The sequence below is a fragment of the Piliocolobus tephrosceles genome, chromosome 8, assembly GCF_002776525.5.
Source record: "Piliocolobus tephrosceles isolate RC106 chromosome 8, ASM277652v3, whole genome shotgun sequence".
NCBI lineage: Eukaryota > Metazoa > Chordata > Mammalia > Primates > Cercopithecidae > Piliocolobus > Piliocolobus tephrosceles.
Genome location: NC_045441.1, coordinates 116,670,968 through 116,692,372, shown reverse-complemented (window position 1 = coordinate 116,692,372; position 21,405 = coordinate 116,670,968). Strand labels below are relative to the sequence as shown.

Genomic DNA, 21,405 nt, shown 5'->3' with positions numbered 1-21,405 from the left:
AAATCCCCAAATTGAATTAAAAATGGTTAGCATTTATCATTTACTTTTAACATAGTGCTTCCAGGCAAAGGGGGAAAGTTGGTAAATAGAAGTTTGAATTTTTTTTCCTTCTCCTTGGGAGTGTGTGTTAGTTACTGGTTTTTAGTTTTGATCTATGGAAACAATGCTTATTTAGGTTTCAGATGCTCTTATTTTTCCCTCTCTTTTTAATAAACTTTTTGGTGATAATTTTAACATAGTTAATATTGTTAACTAGGGTTTTTTTTTTGTGGTTGTGCATTGTAAGAAAAGTAAAATTAAAATTCATATTTGGAAGAAAGAAAAATACTGCTTTTTTGTTTTTTTTTTTTTGAGATGGAGTATTGCTCTTGTTGCCCAGGCTGGAGTGTAGTGGTGCGATCTCGGCTCACTGCCTCCTCCGCCTCCTGGGTTCAAGCAATTCTCCTGCCTCAGCCTCCCAAGTAGTTGGGATTACAGGCATGAGCCACCAGGCCTGGCTAATTTTGTATTTTTAGTGGAGATGGGGTTTCATCATGTTGGTCAGGCTGGTCTCAAACTCCTGACCTCAGGTGATCTGCCCACCTCAGCCTCCCGAAGTGCTGGGGTTACAGGCATGAGCCACTGCGCCCTGCCAAAAACTACTTTTTAAAGAAGGTTTGGAACAAATGTAGATTTTTTAAAAATGCAATATAAAATGAGTAGACTCGCTATACTTGTTTTCTCAAGTCCATATATATATTTTAAAAGTTCACCTTCTGTACCTGTGTCCCTTGTATTAAGGCATTTAATGTATTTAATGAGTATTAAATTAGTTTCAGATTCAGGTTCTAAAGCAAAATACTAGTTTGAATGCTGTGTAGGTTAAATGTTGTGGTTTGATTATCACACATTTTTTTATTTGTGTGGAAAACTTGAGATGAAACCATCTTTTAGAAGTAATTTACTGTTGCATAATTTTAAAAACAAGGTGTTATTAGTAAACTCAAAAGTGTTCATTTATTCCCATTTCTCCTCAGATAACTTCAAGTGATGTACGAAAAGGTTTGGAGTTCATTTTTGTGGAAAGACTTTAAATTGGTGTTAGAACCACTAAACATCTTCAAATGGTACTAAGAGGAAAAAAAAGAGAAACATTTTTCTAAATATTCAACTATAACTGCTGTTTTCTGACTAAAATAATAACCATCTAACCACTTGTTTCTAAGGCACTGCCTATTCCAGCACTTTCAAGTAGCTGTGACATTACATGTTGTCATCACAGTCCATCAGCTAACCACCCTTGACCTTGTGCATTTGGTCTACAGTTTCTACAAAAATGTTACAAATTTTGTTTTCTAAACAATTTGTTGATTAAGTGATCAACAACCTGAAGAAAATACCAATTTTTAATTGACAAAGACTTTATATCTTAGTGATTTTAGTTTCATTTCACTTTATTTGGCAACATTTTCATCTGAATTGTATAGATATATGATTTTCTAGTGAGTGTATGTTAGGAACAAAAGACAAAATAGTATCAGCACATTATAAATATTTAGCTTACTAAATATTTGTAATTATTTTTAAATCCATTTATTTCTAGCTTGTTCTCCAGCACTTAAGTGTTTGAAAGTTTCATCCTAAAATATATACTGTAGGAAAGTTCCAGTTCATTTTCATGCATGGATTATTACATTTTTCACTTGTAAACGTAGGTTTTTATGAAAATTAAACATTCCCCTATTTTTCTTTAAATTTTATACAAAGCACTTTAATGATAGATGCAACCTTATTTTTCAGTTCCTATTTTTTTAAAGACCACACATTTACTAATGTTAATATAAAGGTAATAAATAGCTTACTGATATTTTATGGATGCAGACAATCCATGCACAACCACTTCTTATGATACTAGCTTATTTCCTTAAATATTGCTACAAAAGGAAGATGCGGGTGTAAGCCCTGATTTTTTTTCTCCCAAGAAAAATCTTAAAGGACCACTTTAGATAATATTTGATTCCTACTGTAAAATTTAGAAAATGATTAATTCTTGTCCATTTTTGTAATCAAGATTTTAGGAAAAACAAATCTATCTTTATGAAATTTTGGGCAGGTTTTTGTGTATCAATATTTTGTACTTTTTAGGGAATATTTTATTTTTTAGTTATTTGTGTCAAATTATAATTATAAAAGGTACAGCAGAAAATATACCATGTTTTTATATAGGTTCACACCTGTACTTAGGAGGGACCCTGTCCATCTATATACTTTTTGTATAAAATTTTAAAATGTTAAAGATCCACAAGGTCTTAATAAAATGATTCTATAGCTAGAAAAACATTTACCTTCCCAGTGCTTTGCACTAAAATATACTGTGAAAGGAAACTAGAAAGACTGTAACTATTGCTGGAAATGTTCTATATTGAATGTACATGCTCTTGTTGGAAAAATGTACTATATGTGATGGAAATAAACCAGACTCGAAGTTATTTCAGCTAAATGTGCTTCAGCAAAGGTGCATTGGTTGAAACTTAAATGTTTTATTATCAAATTTAAACTTATTCAGTGACTATGAGCAGCTACACTTGAATTATATTCTGATAGTTTTATTTCTAAGAAATAGAGTAATAATTTCTAATTTAAAAACAGATTTACTTTCCAAGATATTGAAAATTTGTACTTATAGATCTAACTTTAATAACTAATAGTATAATATATTTAGGGAACTAAATGTGTAGGTGGGTATTTCATTTATAAGCCATCTTCATTAGTTGCACATTATTAAACCTATATGTTTGACTTTTGCAAGGTGTTATCTTTTATGCATTCCTACACACAAGACATATTCCAAAGAGATTTTCCAGATAAATGCCGATAACCCCTGAAAAGATATGAGGATTCCTAAAAAGCTTGGGGTTGCTCTTTGTAACATCCTCTCATTTGTATGCCAGCCTTTCCCTCTCTGCTTGCTTGTTAAATACTATAGAGAAGAAAGAAAAATTGATGTTGGAGGTGGGGAGCCCACTTGCTAGAATTCCCTTACTCTACCCACCTGTTTTTACAGGACCATTCACAGTATGTCTCCTCTGTAGTAATTCTGGGGCCACAGAATAGGAATCTACAGGAGGAAATAAATGAGAGTTCTAGGGCTGTCAAAAGATTTCATCTGGGTCGTGTAGGCAAAATAGCACTGTGTCAGTACTTGCCTAAATTAGAGAGATTGGAAACATCGTAATAGCTGGATTAATTGATAATGACATATGTGAGAGAAGCTGAACTAGGACCAGTTTAGAAAGGTAGAACAAACAAGTGACCGGAAAGTATTGTTCTTCGTATTCCTTTCTGGTCTTCATCCTTCCTGATTTGACTTGAGCTCTGTCGTTTCAGGGGCTCAGGCTTAAGGCTCTTGAGAAGAGGCCTAAGAAGTTTGTGCCAGAAGCTTTTCTGCATGTAGACTACATAAACACATATTTAGGTGACTTTTTATTGTTGTAGTCAGGATTAAAGCACACAAAGAGCCATCATAAACTGCTTATTTTATATAAGACCTATCTGGCTATAAATTATATCTACCTTTGCTGCTATTTGATCAGTTAAGAGTTTTCCTATAGAATTCAACTTACCATCCTTCCTAGAGATGCCTTCCATTCCTAAGTGTGGTGGAAGAGGAGAAACAACAGGTATAGGTTGCACTTCAACTTCATAAGTTTGAATAGTACAAATGAGAGCTGAAATATAGCTGACATTGGGCAGGTGTTCACTAGACATGCCTTGAATACACAACAACCTTTTTTGTTTGTTTGTTTATGTCTCCATTCCCTCCCCCTCCCCTTTACTCTTTAAGAAGAAAACGTTTGAAGAATGTATGCATTACCCATACTTAGGTTTTAGTTTTTTGCCTAATTTTGTATATATGGATTAAGTTTTTGATTGACACAGGTCGCTTTAGTTGTTGAAATGTACCTTCAGATTTTTTAGGAACGTATTATATTACTTTATGGTCAATAGTCTGTTGTACTCAGTTTGCATTAAAGAGCCTATGGATGCAGTAGTGGGGAGTTAATGATTTTGCTATGGCATGAGGCTGTGGGTATAGAAAGAGGAGTTTCCCTGTAGGTGTTATGGTAAATACATGTGGAGATAGGTACAAGTGGCTATCATTTCCTGTTGTGAAGTTGCAAAAGATCTCTTCAAACAGCATGACTTCTGCAAATGAGATAGAGATGCTTCAAAAATTTTGGAAATTATGTTTCCAGGTTTCCTGCAGTGACCCATTGAAGTATTCTAGGTCCCTAGTTTGGAGTTGGAGAAGTTATTTTTCTAATGGAATCCATAGATTATCAGGATTATGATTTAGCCATGGCTTTCAGTTGATCTGAAGCCAAGCTCTAAGATATATGCGGCAGGATATTGGCTGTGCTGTTAGGCAAAATCCTTCTGTACTCTGTGCTATCCTTTCGTCTCTCTTTGACTTTAAGAGCTAAAGGGATCCTTAGTAAAATTGAAAAGGAATAAGGATCAGCAATTTCAGGAATAGCTGTTCTGTGGTTTTCAAGGTATTAAACACATGGTAGAATGCAGATTCAAAACATGTCTCACTTAAAAAATTGTTTTGGCTTTTCTAACTAACTTTCCAGATTCATTTCTCTCCTAATTTGTTTCTATACCCTATTCCTCTGAGCTTCCAGCTCCTACCTTGCCTTTATTTCTTCTAGTTTAATAGAAATCATTAGTACCAAGATGGCTAACGTGTTTTTGGAAGGGTAAGAGTGTGGAAAATGCAGCTCATTTCCTCCTGAATCTTTATTGCTCCACACCAAATTTGGGAGGCTTATTATTTTCAAGCCTCTTCCTCTACATATTTTCACCACTACAACACCACAAACAAAAAGGGACCTAGCATACCATAGGTGCATCTGCTTGAGAAAATGCCCAGAGTTGGAGGTTTTGATGTTTGTGTCCACTCAGCAGAATTAATTTGCTTGATTGTCCATTTTTGATGTCAGGGACTGTCTTGATAATTTTGTATGGTGCCTAGCACATTTTCATGTATACCAAGACACTTTAAATAAATATTTGATAATGGCGTTAAGGCAAGGAAGCCTTTTCCATCTCTAAATTGTACTATCATGTATTTTGAGACTTCGAGTCTTAAAATTTTATCTTCTCAATATTGATGAATTTCACTTATTTTTAGGAAATTTTACCAGTGTTAAGTGTTTATAAAAAAGAAAGATAATTCTTAGTAATAGCTAATAATAATGAACATTTATGGTGTACTTGTTATATGCCAAGCACTCTGCTAAATCTTTACACACGTAACGTCCCTAATCCTACCAGCAACTCTATGAAGTAAAACCTATTCTTTCATTATCCCTATTTTATGGAACAGAAAATAGAAACTTAGAGAAGTTCAGTGATTTACTTAGGTTCACATAGCTGGTAAGAAACTTACACTAGATCTGACAAAACCTGCGCCCTTAGTGCAACCTTACATTTGCACATTTTAGTATTTGCAAAGCACGTTTAGTACATTATCATTTTGTCAGCTTAATGTAATGATCTGGAACTTTAGGTGGTGAAATTTTTGGATCCATAAATTATTTCCTATGTGAGACCTTGTGCAAGTTTACTTAAACCTTCCGTGCCTTAATTACCTATAAGGGGGATTATAGTTACCTATAATGGGGCTATTATTTCTTATCTCATAGGTTTTTCTGAGGATAAAATGAAAAATACCTATAATGCACTTAGAATAGTTTCTGGCATATCACAATAAATGTTATATAATATTGCTGTAAGTGACTTGCAAAACTCAAGTATGGAATTTTTTACCTATGTGTGGATAGAAATTTATGCATTAGATGAGAGAATTTTATTGCTACACATTCCATTTTATCTGCTGATTTTGTATTTAATTGGGACAGTGAAGGCAACCAACTATATTATTTGCTACTAATTCTCTTCTAGTCAGATACTAGTAGTTTATCATTCTCATACATTTTTCATTTACTTTGAAAAAGACATTAGGGAGTTTCAAGCACATTGATTTTAAGTTAGGCTTTGTTTTTATGGTTTCTCCCCAGAATAATACATATATCTCAACCTTTGCATTAGTTATTTGTCTCATCACACAACTGTTTTACTTTTGGTCATGTGTAAGATACTGACATGAAGCAAATATTAATTGGATAACATGTTAAAATATTTTGATGAAACAAAACTTGTAGCAATGTAGTACTACTTGAAAGGAAGCATTCAATTATGGAAATAAAAGATTCTTCAGGAGAGCACGATTTGGGCTGAATCAGAAATTTCTTTGGTGAATGTGTCATGAAGAGATAAAAAGAGAATAGCAATTATTAAAAGTCCTGTCAATGGTTGTCATTTGTGGCAGTACTCCACATTTTAGCTAAGGCCCTAGTACTGTTACATTATCTGCTGAGAGAGTTTACTCTCATACCTGACTGTTTTTGATCTGACTTTTTAAATGATAAGGTGATAATTTTAGAAATGTCAGTGTTCAGGGACTAGTATAATTTGCATCTCCAGAGAACCTTTGAGTCCCTAGATTTGGATGACTCTTTACATCCTGAACTTCAGATCAAATGCTGGTATTCTTATGCCTGTGCAGCTGCTTTATGTTTCTGATACTCAAGTGCTTGTGTCAGATAGCGAGAACATATTCCTGGGATGCAAAACATTGTAATGTTTAAACAGTAGAATGTTGTGATTGAAAAAATAACCAAAATAAACAAAACAACCTGTCTTTGGATGCTTGAGCATCCTATCTGGCTGTCCTGCTCTGTATAATCTGGCAACATTTTCAGTACAAGAGTATGTAATGATGTTATGTTCAGATGAGAAATTATACCAAAATGAACCTTAGGTGCATTTAGCTTTCATTACAAGTTAGGGTTTGAAAATTGGATTTTAATCCCGTCTGTTTGTGGGACTGTCCTGAAAATCAATTAGCTCTGAGAAATAGAATTGTGGCTTTTAGTCAGACTTTCCCTGCTGTGCAAAAGTGTTTTTAAAAACAGTTGAAACTCTTCTTACTTTGGTATACCTGAACCCTGAAGTACCTGCTAGTTGTGACTAGTAGCTTTTATTTTAGATGGACAGAAAAAGCAAAGAATACTTTTCTTCTAAGAAAAAAATAGTGAAGCATTAGGAACATAGTGTGCACAAAGGATTGAATTACATGAACCACCCAGGACTTTTAGGAAGATATTTTTTATGTAGTTTCCTTCAGTTTTGACGTAGAAGTAGTTAGGGAGTAAGATGTTAGGGTAGTTTTATGTAAACTTCTCTAGGAGAGTAGCCATGTTATTTGCATGCCTCTTGCTTATTAGATATATATCAAATTCCTTGTGATGCAGTGCACTGGGCATTTGTAGATGTTTGAGAATTTTTTAGCCTCATTCTCCTTTCTTTGTGTAGGTAGGCTTTGAGAGGATGATAGGGTAATGAGGCCCATAGAGATAAACAAGAACACATTTAGTGAAACTTACAGATAATTTTCCGGACTTAGAAGTTATACTTTCCACAAAACGTCTTCCCAATTTTCTGATTTTTCCTTTCTTTACCTGGCCATCTTGACTAATCAGCTATTGTTTATTGTGATTCTAAGAGAACAACTTCATTTATTTCCCATAAAATTCAGCCACAAACAGATTTACACACACATAAGGGCAAGAAATTTTTAAAGGAGTGTTTGGTTTTGTTTTGGTTTTGTTTATTTAACTGCCCTGGATATCTTTTTAATTACAAAGTGCACAATTGTAATGGTAGGAGGTGTTAATTTTTAAGGTTCAGGATAGAGGCCCTTCTCTCTAGAACAGTTAATTAGGGGTAAGTAACACTGTTCAAACCACAAATGCTGCAAGATGGAAGTCAGAACTACAATGCTTGGATTGCCAGCCATCATCCAGCTTGCCATGTCATCTAATTGGAGGTGTGTGAGTGCATATGTACCCATATATACAAATGTTATGTTATGCTCTTTTTTTGAGTTGCAAGCACAGAATTTTACTTGGTAACTTCTTAGGGGAGTTTTATTAGAAGACTTTATTTGGGGTAATATGGGAGATGTGAGTGACCAGGCCTTATAGGAATCCAAGGGTAATTGTACAACTTGGCTTCACCATTCAGATTTCAACTAGGTAGGTGTTAACAGAAATTAGAAAAAAGAAATCAGTGCAACTCTAGTGTCTGGATGTTGCCCTCGAGCAGCAGAAGTATTGCTTCTCTGCTACTATTAGTCCTTTTCAGACTGCTTTATTTTTTTTTAAACGAATTACCTCACCCTGTGTCTTCTCAATATGGTCATAACTGCCTCGTTCTGCCCTCTGCTCTGTGTCTTTCAGCTACTTTCCCCTTCTGTACAGCTTGAGTTCCATCTCCCATAAGAGGAAATCTAATTAGTCCAGTTAGATACATTGCCTGTTGGGCAAATCTCTCATGTCAGGCCCCTTCATAGGTTGCTGGTCAGTCTGTAGATTGGCTGCTCTTGGGACAGTTGCTCTCTCTTGGTTCTGTCACTTGTGATCATGGTGGCAGAGTCAGTGGCATGAAACATGGCCCTGGGCCCCATAGTAGGAATCTTTTGGTGGGAATCTTTTAAAGGACGATAGTCCTAAAATGTGATGAGCTTTCCAGTATACATGTTTTTCTTTCTTTTGAAAGGTGACAGAATGAAAGGCAAGTTGTAATCTTGACTGTTATGTCAATGCAATATCAGCAGTCCTTTCCATACTGAGAAAACGTCTTTTGATCAGTATCTGCCTTTCCTTTTCTAAACTGCCTGATGATGATTCCTTCTTTGGCTTTGTAGATTCATAGACAGCCTAAAGTTTTCACTCAGAAAGAGCCATCACATTTTTTGTAGCAGCATATTAGGCCACTGTGTCAGTTGCTGCTATTTTCCAGACATCCACAATTATGCTGCACAGTTTGAGCTGGTGATTTAGTGAATCCTCAGAGTATTGTTTCTGCTTTTCTATTTGTGCTTTTCACATTGGGGCTTACTGTGCAATGGCTGCTTTATATCCTGGCATTCATTCCCTCAATGACAGACACTGTCCAGCATCCATCATATGCCTAGCATCATTCCATTCTTTTGGGGAAACAATCATACAAAGGTTAAAGCACAGATTTTTTAAGAGTCAAGAAGACCTGAGTTCAAGTCCTGGCTTCTTTGCTTACTAGTTCTGTATTGTGGGCAAGTTACCAAATCTTTCTAAGCTTCAATTTTCCTGTCTGTAAAATGATTATATTAGAAACTACCTGATAGGTATGTTTATTGTGGGAGTTTATAAAAGCTTAATGATGTATATAATGTACTTAGCACAATACCTGGCTCAGGGAAGAGCTCAGTAAATATTGCTGTTGTAGTGATCACTGAACTTGTATCAGTTTCTTTCTGAAATGCTTTCTAACACTTAGCTTCTGGTTATCTTGCTTTGCCATTTGATGTTCGTTGCCTTCTTGTTGGCAGTAATCCAAACGTTAAATGAAAAGTCAAATGTAACATCTGTGATAAAGCCAAGATACACAGAAGTTTATTAAGTTAGAGCACTTCGTTATTTTATGGGCCTTTATGCTGGAGTTTGATGCCATTTTTTGGTGGCACCTTTTGCTAATTGTTCAAGAATTTGCTGATCTTTTATGATATTATTTTACTTCTTCATGATTAATGTCTCATTGAACAATATGTAGTTTTGAATAGCAAAACTCAGGACACTTTTTTTTTTTTTTTTTGTAAACATTAGGCTGTGGGTACAGGAATGTATTTTGAGTTTACAAGCAAGAATTGTCTTCTTTGTATCACCAATGCCTTATCGTGTAGCTAGCACACAACAGTTGCTAAGAGAATGATGGAGGAAGAAAGAAGGAAGGCAGGAACAACACTTCAGTTATCTTCAGGCGTATCATTAGTCAATAGTCTGTCTTGGCTTTTCCTTCTTTTCCCATCACATGATCTAATTTGTATAGCTTCTCTACATGTGAGATTCCTCTTCATTTCTGGTTACTCATGGTTTCTGTTGCCTGCCTTCATCGTGTGAACCTTCTGGATTCTGTCATTGCTACTAAGTAATAGTGACAGGTTCAAACTCATGGTATGCTACATGGACTGTATTAGTATTAGCCCATATATAATTGCATGCTATATAGGTATGCATTTAGTGATTTTTCTTGATAATTCTTAATATTTACCTTTGTTTAATTCATACTTAATCTAATTCCATGAGATGTAGCTCACCTTTCACTTCGTGTTCCACTTCCAGATCCAAACAAAGCATGCCTACAATTGTTGATTGATGGTGCTTTCCCTCATTTACATAATCTTAAGAAGTAGAGTTGATTGGTTATCATTTCATTTATCCTTGCCTGTTTCAAACTTTTCACGCTGTTCTTAAGCCTTCAGCCCCATCTTTGCTTCCTTTATAAAAGTCAGATCTTGCTTATATCATGACAAAAAGTAGAGGACATTTGTTTACGCTCTCTTTTCACATCAGGACTATTTTTTATCTGCTGTCCCTTCTTTGGAGGAAGAGCTGTTCTTCTGTTCCAAGTCCAGCACTTCCACCCTTGCCTGTCTACTTCACTGGACTTTCTTCCAACAATTCCTCCTCTTTACCCCTCCCCAGCTTCTGTTTCTCTGTCCACTAGCTCGTCTTCCTCAACCTACAAACATGTTCAAATTCCTTTCAGTCAAAAAATAAACTTCTGTACTACCTTGAACCTAGTTACTGCCATCTAGTCTGTCAAACTTCCATGTTCTCTCATACTACTCTGTGTTAGTATTGATTCTGTCATACTGTAATTGTTTATTTCCTTCTTTTCCTTCTACATCAGACTGTAAGCTTCTGAGAAATCTGTCTCTTGATCATGGTTAATTCACGAAAGCCCACACTAGTTCCTAGTGCATCATAGGCATTCAGTAAATATTTTTTTTGAATGAATGGATGAACAATGTTAGAGCCATGCCTATGCCATTCACTTTGTGAACCATCTGTAATTTTTTTCTACCCCTACATTTCAGTTGAAAGTTCATTTGAAGGTCACCACATAAATGTGAAATCTAGTGACTTCTCTCTTTACATCATGCTTGACCTCTGCAACCGTTAGTGCTTACAAATTTACCTTTTCCACATATTCATGGTCACGTATAACTAGGTCATTTTGGGCCAGTTCCAGTATTGCATTCAGAAGAAGCAGACAAGCCCCAAACCTTTGGAAAGTAATGAACTTCTGTAATATTTTAGTGAAATCTTCTAATGAGATAGAAATATACAATTACATAAAGCTCAGCATACTTCAAATAAGTTCTCTTTACCCACCTTTCTTCCCAAATCCTTACACAGCTTGGCACCTTCAATCTCTCTTTTGTAACAGTTCACCCAAAACTTGTACACTTTTGGTCAAAAACCGCTTGTCCCTTGTCCCCCTTTTTCATATTCTATGTTTATTTTCTTCCAAGAACAGATTATTCTTTCCAGTTTAAATCACTTTAGCCTCTTTTGACTCCTTCTTATGAAAGAACCAAGTTCTTTCATAAACCAGTTATCTTACTCAGTATTTTAGAAGTCCAGGAGCATTGTCTTGATTTCATTTGGTTTGCCCTTACCAACTTTCTTTGCATAGTTTTATTTAATCTCAATGCCTCACATCAGTGAGTTTTCCCTGACCTCCTGGGTGTCTCTCTTCTGTGTCTCTGTGGTGCCCCATTTATAACTCTCTTGAAATAATCTATTTCTATCTCTTCTCTAAGCTATACATTTCTTAAGGGTAGGGGTCCTGTCTTTTTTTTTTATACCCCTGTATCTAGCATAGTACCTGGAGCATGGTGGGTGTTGATAAATGTTTACTGGACTGATGTTTCTGTGAAATTTAATACTTTCTCTTTTGCCACTGACTTTTGTTTTGTTACTAGGTCTTCAAACATGGATTAAGATTTCCTTAATGTCTTTTTTCTTTTTTGAGACGGAGTCTTGCTCTGTCGCCGGGGCTGGAGTGCAGGGGCCGGATCTGAGCTCACTGCAAGCTCCGCCTCCCGGGTTCACGCCATTCTGCTGCCTCAGCCTCCCGAGTAGCTGGAACTACAGGCGCCCGCCACATCGCCCGGCTAGTTTTTTGTATTTTTAGTAGAGACGGGGTTTCACCGATTTAGCCAGGATGGTCTCGATTGCCTGACCTCGTGATCCGCCCGTCTCGGCCTCCCAAAGTGCTGGGATTACAGGCTTGAGCCACCGCGCCCGGCCTCTTTTTTTCTTTTTATATACTCTTAGTGATTCCTCTATTCCTAACGTATCACTTATCACTTCTATAAAGATGACTCCAGGTCCGTTTTCTAGTCTGGCCATTCTCCTTAAGACCATTTGTTTTCAAAGCTGCATATCAGACATCTCCACATGAATGTGTCACCGGTATTTTAAATGCAACAAAAAGCTCAGTAATCCAAACTTATCTTCCTTTTAAAATTTGTTCCTACCTATGTGCTCCTTGTCTCAGTTATTCTAACCCCTACCCTTCCGGTTACCTATGCTAGTTGGAATCCTGGCAAATGCCTTAACTTCTTTCTTTTATACTCTCCCTAATCTGTGATCAATGCCTATCCATCCTGCCTCTGCATGTTTGTCACATTTGCTTCCCCTTCCCATCTCTACTCTTAGTAGTTTTGTTATCGCTTACCTTCACTATTGCAGTAGTCTCTTAACTGACCTCTTCTCTAATCTGTCTTCCATGCTGTTGTTAGAAATATCTTCCTAAAACACAGATCTGTTGTTACTCTATGTTCATCACTTGACTAATTTACTTATCTTTCAGGTCTCTGCCAAATGTCACTTCTAAATAAAGATAAAGTATGTCTGCCTTCCTTGTTTGTTTCATGTTCCTTTCCTACTGTCATCTAATACCATTTGTAATTATGTTTATATTTGTGCATTGATTTGTTTAATGTCTTTCTTCCCACTGGAGAGATTTATGTAAGGGACTAGGGAGAGTTATGTAGACCCTGAGGCCTAGCACAATGCTTGGGACATAGTAACACTTAAAACATACCTGTTGAATGAGTGAATGGATAATAGCAAAGTACAGGCAGTATAGGCAAACAGATACCAAGAAGCAAAGGCAGGGAAGTTACAGGGTCCTAGATTCTTACTACATTCTCACAGACCTTAATCTGTAGTTTAAAATAGTAATGGGTTTCTCCCTCTTGCTTTTTGCATTTATTTCCCTAAGGATGAGAGTGAACAACTTAACTCTTCCACACTGACACTTTAGTGAGGGCACTGTGGAACCTTTTTAATCAGAAGATGGAACCAGGCTTGATGATGATTCAATCAAAGCAGTTTTAGTGTCACACTTGTCTGATGGAAGCAATTTGTATTTCTGAGGAAATTCCAATCAAATAACAGATCACTAGATTTTTTTCCTGGTCTAAATATTATTTTTGGGCATTTCCGCAAAAAGCTTTTTGGGAAAGGTAGTTCTTACACTGGGACTTGGAATAATTGTATCTCTGTGCTTGGCCTTGGAATAATTCTGTCTCTGTTGGAATTGTGCACATGTTGAGGCCTGAGGCCTCATCTTATATAGGGCCTTCACCGTGTGGCTTTCATCTATTAAGCATCTTAGGAGAGAATCATATTCAACATAGTTTTGCTTTAAGCTTTTTACTTGGTAACAGCAGTTTTGCCTTAAGTTCTAAAGCTTAATAACGAAACTGTGTTGAATGAGAGAACCTTTCCAAACCATACACTTTTCGACGTAAGCTGAGTTTGTTCATCCAAAGTAATCAAGAATAGGTTATGTTTAGAACACATGGAATGAATAAATATTAGTGAATTCATGAATATAGTTCATGGGCTAACATTTATTGGATTTTAAATTTCTTTATATGTAATTCCATTCACCCATTTATTCAGCCATCTACACTTGAGCAACTACTTTATGCCAAGGACTGTACTAAACATTTAGGATTTGAAGAAAAATACAACTTGATTACTCTCAAGAATTTTATAAGTCTAGGCTTTTTTCATGTCTGAGGCCAGAGTGATTTTTCTTTTCCTTTATTTCACTCAGGATGAAGTACATAGTGCTGTAATCCTAGTTGACTGCAGCCTCCAACTCCTAGGCTCCGGTGATTCTCCTTCCTCAGCTTCCTGAGTAGCTGGGATACAAGCCTGTACCACCACACCTGGCTAATTTTTATTATTTATTTTTTGTAGAGATGGGGTCTTTCTGTGTTGCTCAGGCTAGTCTTGAATCCTGTCTCAAGCAATCCTCCTGACTTGGCCTCACAAAGCGATGGGATTACAGGCATGCACCACCACACCTGGCCTTAGAGTGATTTTTAAAGTGCAAATTCATGCTCTTTTTTCCAAGGCCTCAGCTTGGAATGTCGTCTTGTATTACCCACCTCTCTCCTTTCAGGACTCATTTCTTAGGAACCCTCCCTGTTTCTCCAAGGCAGCTGAGTACCCTTCAATATACTCATCCCACCGTCTCCCTCTCCTGTTGTGGCAGTTAGTGCTGTGTTTTGTAACTACCTGTTTATTTGGGTCTCCCCAGCTAGACTGAAAAAGGCCCTGGAAGGCAGGGCTGTGTCCTTGTGTCCTGAGTGCTGAACACAGTACGGAGTACACAGTTTGTGACCAATAGAATTTGTGAAGGGAATGCATTTTGGATGGAGGCTGTTGGTTAAGTGACCTGCAAAACTGCTCCAGTATCATGCCAGGATCAGTCTTCTTTGCTCATTATTGATGAGAAGCAACACTAACTTATGTCTTTATTCCTAACTTAATTATACTCCCAAGTACACATTTGCATGCTTCATTACATACCTGTAGTTATATCAGTGACACTGATAAAGTATTTTTTCATATTTTAGTTCTGATGTTTTTGACTCTTTATTTTAACTTTGTTGTTGATTGAATTGAGTATTTGAGTTGCTGTTAGTATAAATAAAGTTTTCCTCTTGGATGACTTACCATGTTAATAAAAAAAAAAAATCACAAGTAATATTATGCGCTAGTGATACCTTGTGATTTCAAATTTATTTTGTTCCAGCAAAGAACCAGTTTGGGTCTCTTTGGAGAAGGGCATACATCTGAGTTGACCTCAACTTTTCTGTAGGAGAGATTATTGAATCTCCTATAAAGGATTATATGTAAATATATAAATTAACATTTGTCTGTTTTACAAGGTAGAGTGCCTGAAACATGAATATATAAAATGTTATTTTCAATGTACTAGAGTAGAGGAGTTTGATATTTAAAGGAGTTCTGTACTTTGGTAAAGCCACAATTCTTTTGATTACACTAGTGGTTGGTTATTTAATCAGGATATGAATTCAAATAGCTGACAAAATTTTGAAAAAAATGCAGATGTCTGGCTGACTCTGGCTAACATCTATCAGATTGCAATTTCTAGTGGTAGTGTCCAAGCTCCTATATATTTTGTACCAACTACACAGGTAATTTGATGGGATAGCCAGAACTACTCAACTATATAAACCAGAGAACCTCGAACCTTAACATATGATCATGTGGGACCTTGTTAAAATGCAGATTCTGAGTCAGGAGCTCTGGGTGTGACCTTTTTTCCAGTTCCAGCGAGCTCCATGTGATGTTCATGCTGATGGTGCGTGATTTACACTTTGAACAATAAGGCTATAAATAATAACCATCTACATTTTAAAAGATTTCCTTTTTTTTTTTTCATTTAAGTGTGGTGTATCTGTTCCTACTCTTGCTTATTCTATAAGACAAGTGTAATGGGCTTTAGATCCAGTCTAAAATAGTTTTGTTTTAGATATTGTCTTCCATTAAAGTTTCAGTATGCAGAGGATGAAACTTTGTCCTTTTTTTCCAATGACCATCAGATAAATGATAAACCTGAATCTAAAAGTAATTTCTCATTTCCGATCCTCCTGTCAGCGATGGTCCTTTGAGGTCAAATAAAAGTAGAGGAAGCAAGTCATCTGTTCAGAGACTCTGTTGCCTCTTAAAAATAAAACTCAACTCTGAAGATTACATGTGCTTAATTTTCATTATGATATTGTTAGGACTAGGTGTGTTTATTGTTTTTAAGGCATTAACTGACAAGTTTGTTTTTGAATAAGCCCTATTTTAAAAATAACTTTAATTTATTTACTTAAAAATATTTTGCTTTCAGGTCCTCTTTGTTAGATTTTGATTTGGTATGTTCCATACAGAGGTGGAAATAATGTTATAGCTTCTAAATAACTAAATTAACTTGGTTGCTAAGAATTAAAAATAACCCAAACCTTACTGGGTTGATCATAGGAAGCTGAAGGGATACTGGGGCATACGTGACAGATTTACCGATGTGACTGTAGTTGATTTGGGGGCTGTGGGGTGGTAACAGCTAGATTTGTTTACATGCTACTGATGCGTAGATGGTGTCCTAGATATGCAGGCAAACAGGTATTTGCTGGGTTGAATTAACCCAAATTCCTTTTAGTCTCTTGAGTAATGCGAGCCTTTGTATTACATGTTAATTAAAGAGTTTATTACTTGTAAGACTAGTTGTGTTTGAAATGAGGTATTTGCCTTTTAAAGGTTGAAGATTTCAACTTAGCACGCTTTATTGAATAGAAGATGAAAAATTATTTAAAAATATGATAGGGAGGCCGGGCACGGTGGCTCAAGCCTGTAATCCCAGCACTTTGGGAGGCCGAGACGGGCGGATCACGAGGTCAGGAGATGGAGACCATCCTGGATAACACGGTGAAACCCCGTCTCTACTAAAAATACAAAAACTAGCTGGGCGAGGTGGCGGGCGCCTGTAGTCTCAGCTACTCGGGAGGCTGAGGCAGGAGAATGGCGTGAACCCGGGAGGCGGAGCTTGCAGTGAGCTGAGATCCGGCCACTGCACTCCAGTCCGGGCGACAGAGCAAGACTCCGCCTCAAAAAAAAAAAAAAAAATATATATATATATATATATATATATATGATAGGGGACAGATTAGTAATAATAAGCAAATTATACAATTTTTTTTTGGCAGAGCTTGTTCAGTATCAAACGTTAAAGCATTCCATGAGTATTCTTCAGATTTCACTGTCTTACATTGACTTATTTCATTCAGTCAGTAAACAGATAAGCTCCTGCTTCATGTGAGGCACTGAGTAAGGTACAGAGATAAGCAGTGCAGTTCCTCTTTAAGTATGATGGAAGAGGAATACATTTTAAGGACACAGAAGTGGAATATTGAGGCACACTGAAGAGTTAGGAACGACTTTTAATTCCTAAATTTATTCTTGAGTTTTGAAAGAGAGGCAGAAAAAGTAGGTACAGAGACATTAAATCACATGTAGATTAAGGGAAGGAATATGAGACAGGGAAATGGACAAATCAAGAAGGCTTTTATGTACCAAGTAAATAGTTTGAACTGTATTTCAAGATTAGGAGTACTGTTGAAAGATTATAAGCAGGGACATATAATAGCACCAAGGGAACTGAATTGGAGTGGAGGTGGGGATGTAGGACTGTGTGAGGGAAATCAATTAGGAGACTATTTCAGAAGTCTACGTAAGAGTGATAGGACGTAAATTCAGGTTTTGGCAATAAGACTATAGAAAAGGATACAGGTGAAATAATTATTTCAGAAATGAAATTTTCCAGGCAGTGGAGACGAAGAAAGAATCTAGTATGATTCAGTTTCAGGCATTCTAGTTGTGCAGGTGGGTGACACCATGCTTCAAGGCAAAGAATACAGGAGGAAGAAGAACACTTTTCCAGGGGGAAATGCTGAATTAAATTTTAGATATGTTGAGTTTGAGGTGCTAGTGGGACATCTAATTGGAGATGCTTAATAGAAGTAGGATATACAGGTTAGAGGTCAGGATCGAAATTGCCCAGGGGCTAGAGATTTAGAAGTCATTAGTGTTCATGTAGTTGTTGAAGCCATAGACTTTGAAGGGATTGCCAGGAAGAATAAATAGAATCAACATATTATACTAGTACATGGATTCTTTTCATTTATTATGTAATTTATGATAATACCTACCTATTTTAGTTTTTCATTTGGGAGCAGGTATTTGGGTAGCTCTGGTCCACTCTCTCTCTCTCTCTCTCTGTGTTACCCCCACCCCCATATAAAATATGTAATATAACATGTATTTGATGTTACTCTGAGAAGTACTGAATAATTAAATTGTAATAGTATTAGGCAATATGAATTAATTTATGTGTTGTATTCAGAGAGGTTTTAAGATAAAATCTGTAAGACCTATTTTAAAAGATTATTTCTTGAAAAAGGAAAAATCTTATTTTAAAAATAAAGCAATTTATTAGTGTTCTTGGACCAAATAAGATTTATTTGTTGAGTCCCATAGCTTTGATCTGTCCAGGAATTTTCATGATTTACTTCCCATGCCTCTGATCTAGGCAGGTACTATGTCTGTGTGCCTAATCTAGTCAAGGAAAACTAGGAGAAAGCCATCCAGCTGATCCTGATAGAATTTGACATAATCCATATGAAAAACCTAAGCAATTTAGTATCCATAGCCAGAGTCTAAGGGAATAAAGGTACCATTAAAGGTTGAACAGATGATTTAAATATATTAATTATACTTTGCAAAGCTGCACTTTTTGGACTGGTGAATATTTAAGGAAATGTAGATCCTACATCGTCATCCTGTGGCTCTCACTGGTTTTTCCCTTTTCCATCTCCTTTCTGGAGGAAGAGCATAACAATAAAACTGTTTCTGATCTTGCCATCTAGAAAAACTAGTATTAAAGTGGAAATTTTTGTCTCCTTAAAAGTGAAATGAAGCAGCCTGTTTACCACCACGCATCCCCAGGCCAGTGGGTACTTACGAGGATATGCAAGATGACTTTTCAGAAATCAGCCCTGCTTGGGATGAAACCATTGATTTAATAAATAAAGCATAGGTCTGTATACCACTCAAGATGCCATTGATCTGTATCCAGCTTCTTTGGCATTAACTTTTAAAATATGCCTTTAAAGGAAAGAGTTCCCAGCAGACTGTCAAGTTTCAATACAGTAAATGTTATGGCTGAGTTATAACTCCTAAAAACTGAAGTTAATAATAGAAATGACAGATCTGAATTAGAAGAGGATAGCTATAATAAAACAATTTTTGTTATTCCCTTATGATCGATAGTAAACAGACACACACGCGCGCACACACACATCTTTAAAGTTTTTTGTTTTAATGCTTTGAAAATGGTTTCTCTTTCTTGTTATTTATACTTTAATCAATGATGGGTATTAGCATTAAAGCCTAATATCCACATCAAATAATACAAGGCACACTGCTGTAACACACCATTATATTAACCATAAACTTTTACCTGTTTCAAGTCTCTCTTTTTAAATAAATTTGCTTAAACATCAGTTTTTTTTTTTTTCCTGGCAAGGCTCTATATTCTCATTCACACCCCAGTAAATCACTAAAAGATTATTGATGAAGATATGTGTATTTGGGTGTTTGAAGGATTGTAACAAAAATAAAAAGTAGAATAGAATTTTAGAATATATGCTTTCTGCATTGAGGACTTCATTTGCTTTATAGCCTTCTTTATATTTGTTGATATTCTTTCTTGCCCTATGCCAGCATTTTAGAAATACATTTTTAGAAATTTCTTACAAGGTTTATCAGTATGCTACCAATAACAACACACACACTCTCTCTCTCTCTCTCTCACACACACACACACCCCTACCTTTTTATCAGTGTAATAACAAATATCTTGAGTTTATAGTGTATATTTTGCCAGAAGTTAAGTGGTTATACATCATTGCTTTAGCTTTACAAAATCACTAGATCACTGACATGGTTTTTTTGATTTATTTTGTTTTGACATTTTTTCATATAGTTAAAACCCACAGCACTCAATTTCATCACCCAGGCCCAATTCACAAACTTAATCAATGGCAAAGTAAAACTGGCACCTCTTGATTTCCTGGTTTGTGTTTTTTGGGTGGAGTTGATTCCTGAGTATGAAAGTTGTGTTAGGAAATAATATTAGGTAGCTGCAAGAAAATACTGGAAGATGGTTACCAAACATCCTGTATAAGTGTGATTTTCTCATACCTCAGGGCCCTGCCTATTAAAAAGTTGGATCTAGATATGTGTTGATCTTGCCTAGTCAGCCAGTTTTGATATACTACTAGCATGTCACCATTCCTATGTAGTATTCTATAAAGAAAATTTGGCAACCCAACATTTGAAAAAATTTTTAACATTTTTAGCCAAGTTACTATTTAGAATCAAACTATGTCTAAAACTAAATTCATCACCCTGTTATCTATGATTACTGCTCCCATCCTACTAGAACTGACTCTCCTTGCTTGCCTTCTTCATTTTATCCATGCTGCCACCACCACTTTGCTTATTACACAGGCTTCAAAGTCTTATTTCTTCTATGAATCTGTGCTTGACAGTTCCAACTCATGGAGACGTCTTCAGATAAACTCACATTTACCTTACCATTTATTTTTTACTTCTATCCTTTGTGTTATTATTGCATTATTAATTATATTGCCCCCCATGATTAGACTCAAAGCCCTTTGAGACCCAAGGCTAGCAGTTTTACCCTGCAGCATGTAAAATTATGAAAGAATGGGTCACCAGGCCTGTCCCCATTCTCCCTGTCCTCTAAGGTATCAATAAGTTTTGATTTCTTTTTTGTAGTGTCTTCTTCATGTCCTACTTTTCCTGGTCTAAGCTTTCTATTGCTCTACTCTTGGCCTTCTCTGGTTCTTTTAGTATCTTCTGTTTATAAAGATTATGGATGATTTTTAGAAGATTCTTGGCATAATTTTTTGGAGATATATGGGTGATTTTCAGCTTTTTCCTATCTCAGGTTCAATTTTGAAACTCTACCACAAAAATTCTACCTCTTTATACTTACATTTAATATAATAATTGAAATGTTTTGAGAGTGTGTATCTCAGAAGCAATAGTTTGGATATGTTAAAAAGGTGGGTTAACCACACTTTTACTTTCAATATAGAATAAAAAGAAGAGTAAGTCTTTGCAAATCAAGGCTAATAGTTATTTTATTTCACCACTTGATATTTTGTATATACCTTAGATTGAGCCATAATTCTGTTGAGTTGTACATGGAGAATCTAGAGATTTAGTATTTTAAAATGGAGAAAATTGAGGTAAGTGATTGCACAAGGTCAAATGTGTAGCTGATGAAGAAGTCAGGAATAGAAGCCAGCTATCTCTTAAAGATTATTTTAATATGTAATAACATGTTTTTAAAAAGTACAAAAAGGAATACTGTGAAAGGTAAGTTTTTTCCCTACCCCATCTCTCAGTTCTTCCATTACCTTCCCCAGAGGCAAGAAGTTACCAGTTTCTTGGACTTTCAAGAGCTATTTCATGTATGTAAAATCAAGGAAATGTATACATTGTCCTT

General features: G+C 35.9%; 1 protein-coding gene across 3 annotated transcripts in view; it reads left to right on the top strand.

The window, feature by feature from the left end:
- Positions 1-21,405, top strand: part of ZNF800 (zinc finger protein 800) — a 52,605-nt gene that overhangs the window by 20,009 nt on the left and 11,191 nt on the right. The window contains exon 6 of one of the 3 annotated variants that reach the window (XM_023223507.1): positions 1,017-2,783. The exons of the other annotated variants lie outside the window; for them this stretch is intronic. Within the exon in view, the coding sequence (XP_023079275.1) occupies position 1,017 (1 nt within the window). The 3' untranslated portion in view covers positions 1,018-2,783. Of the gene's footprint in view, positions 1-1,016; positions 2,784-21,405 lie in introns of those variants that run through there. 3 annotated transcript variants of the gene reach the window in all.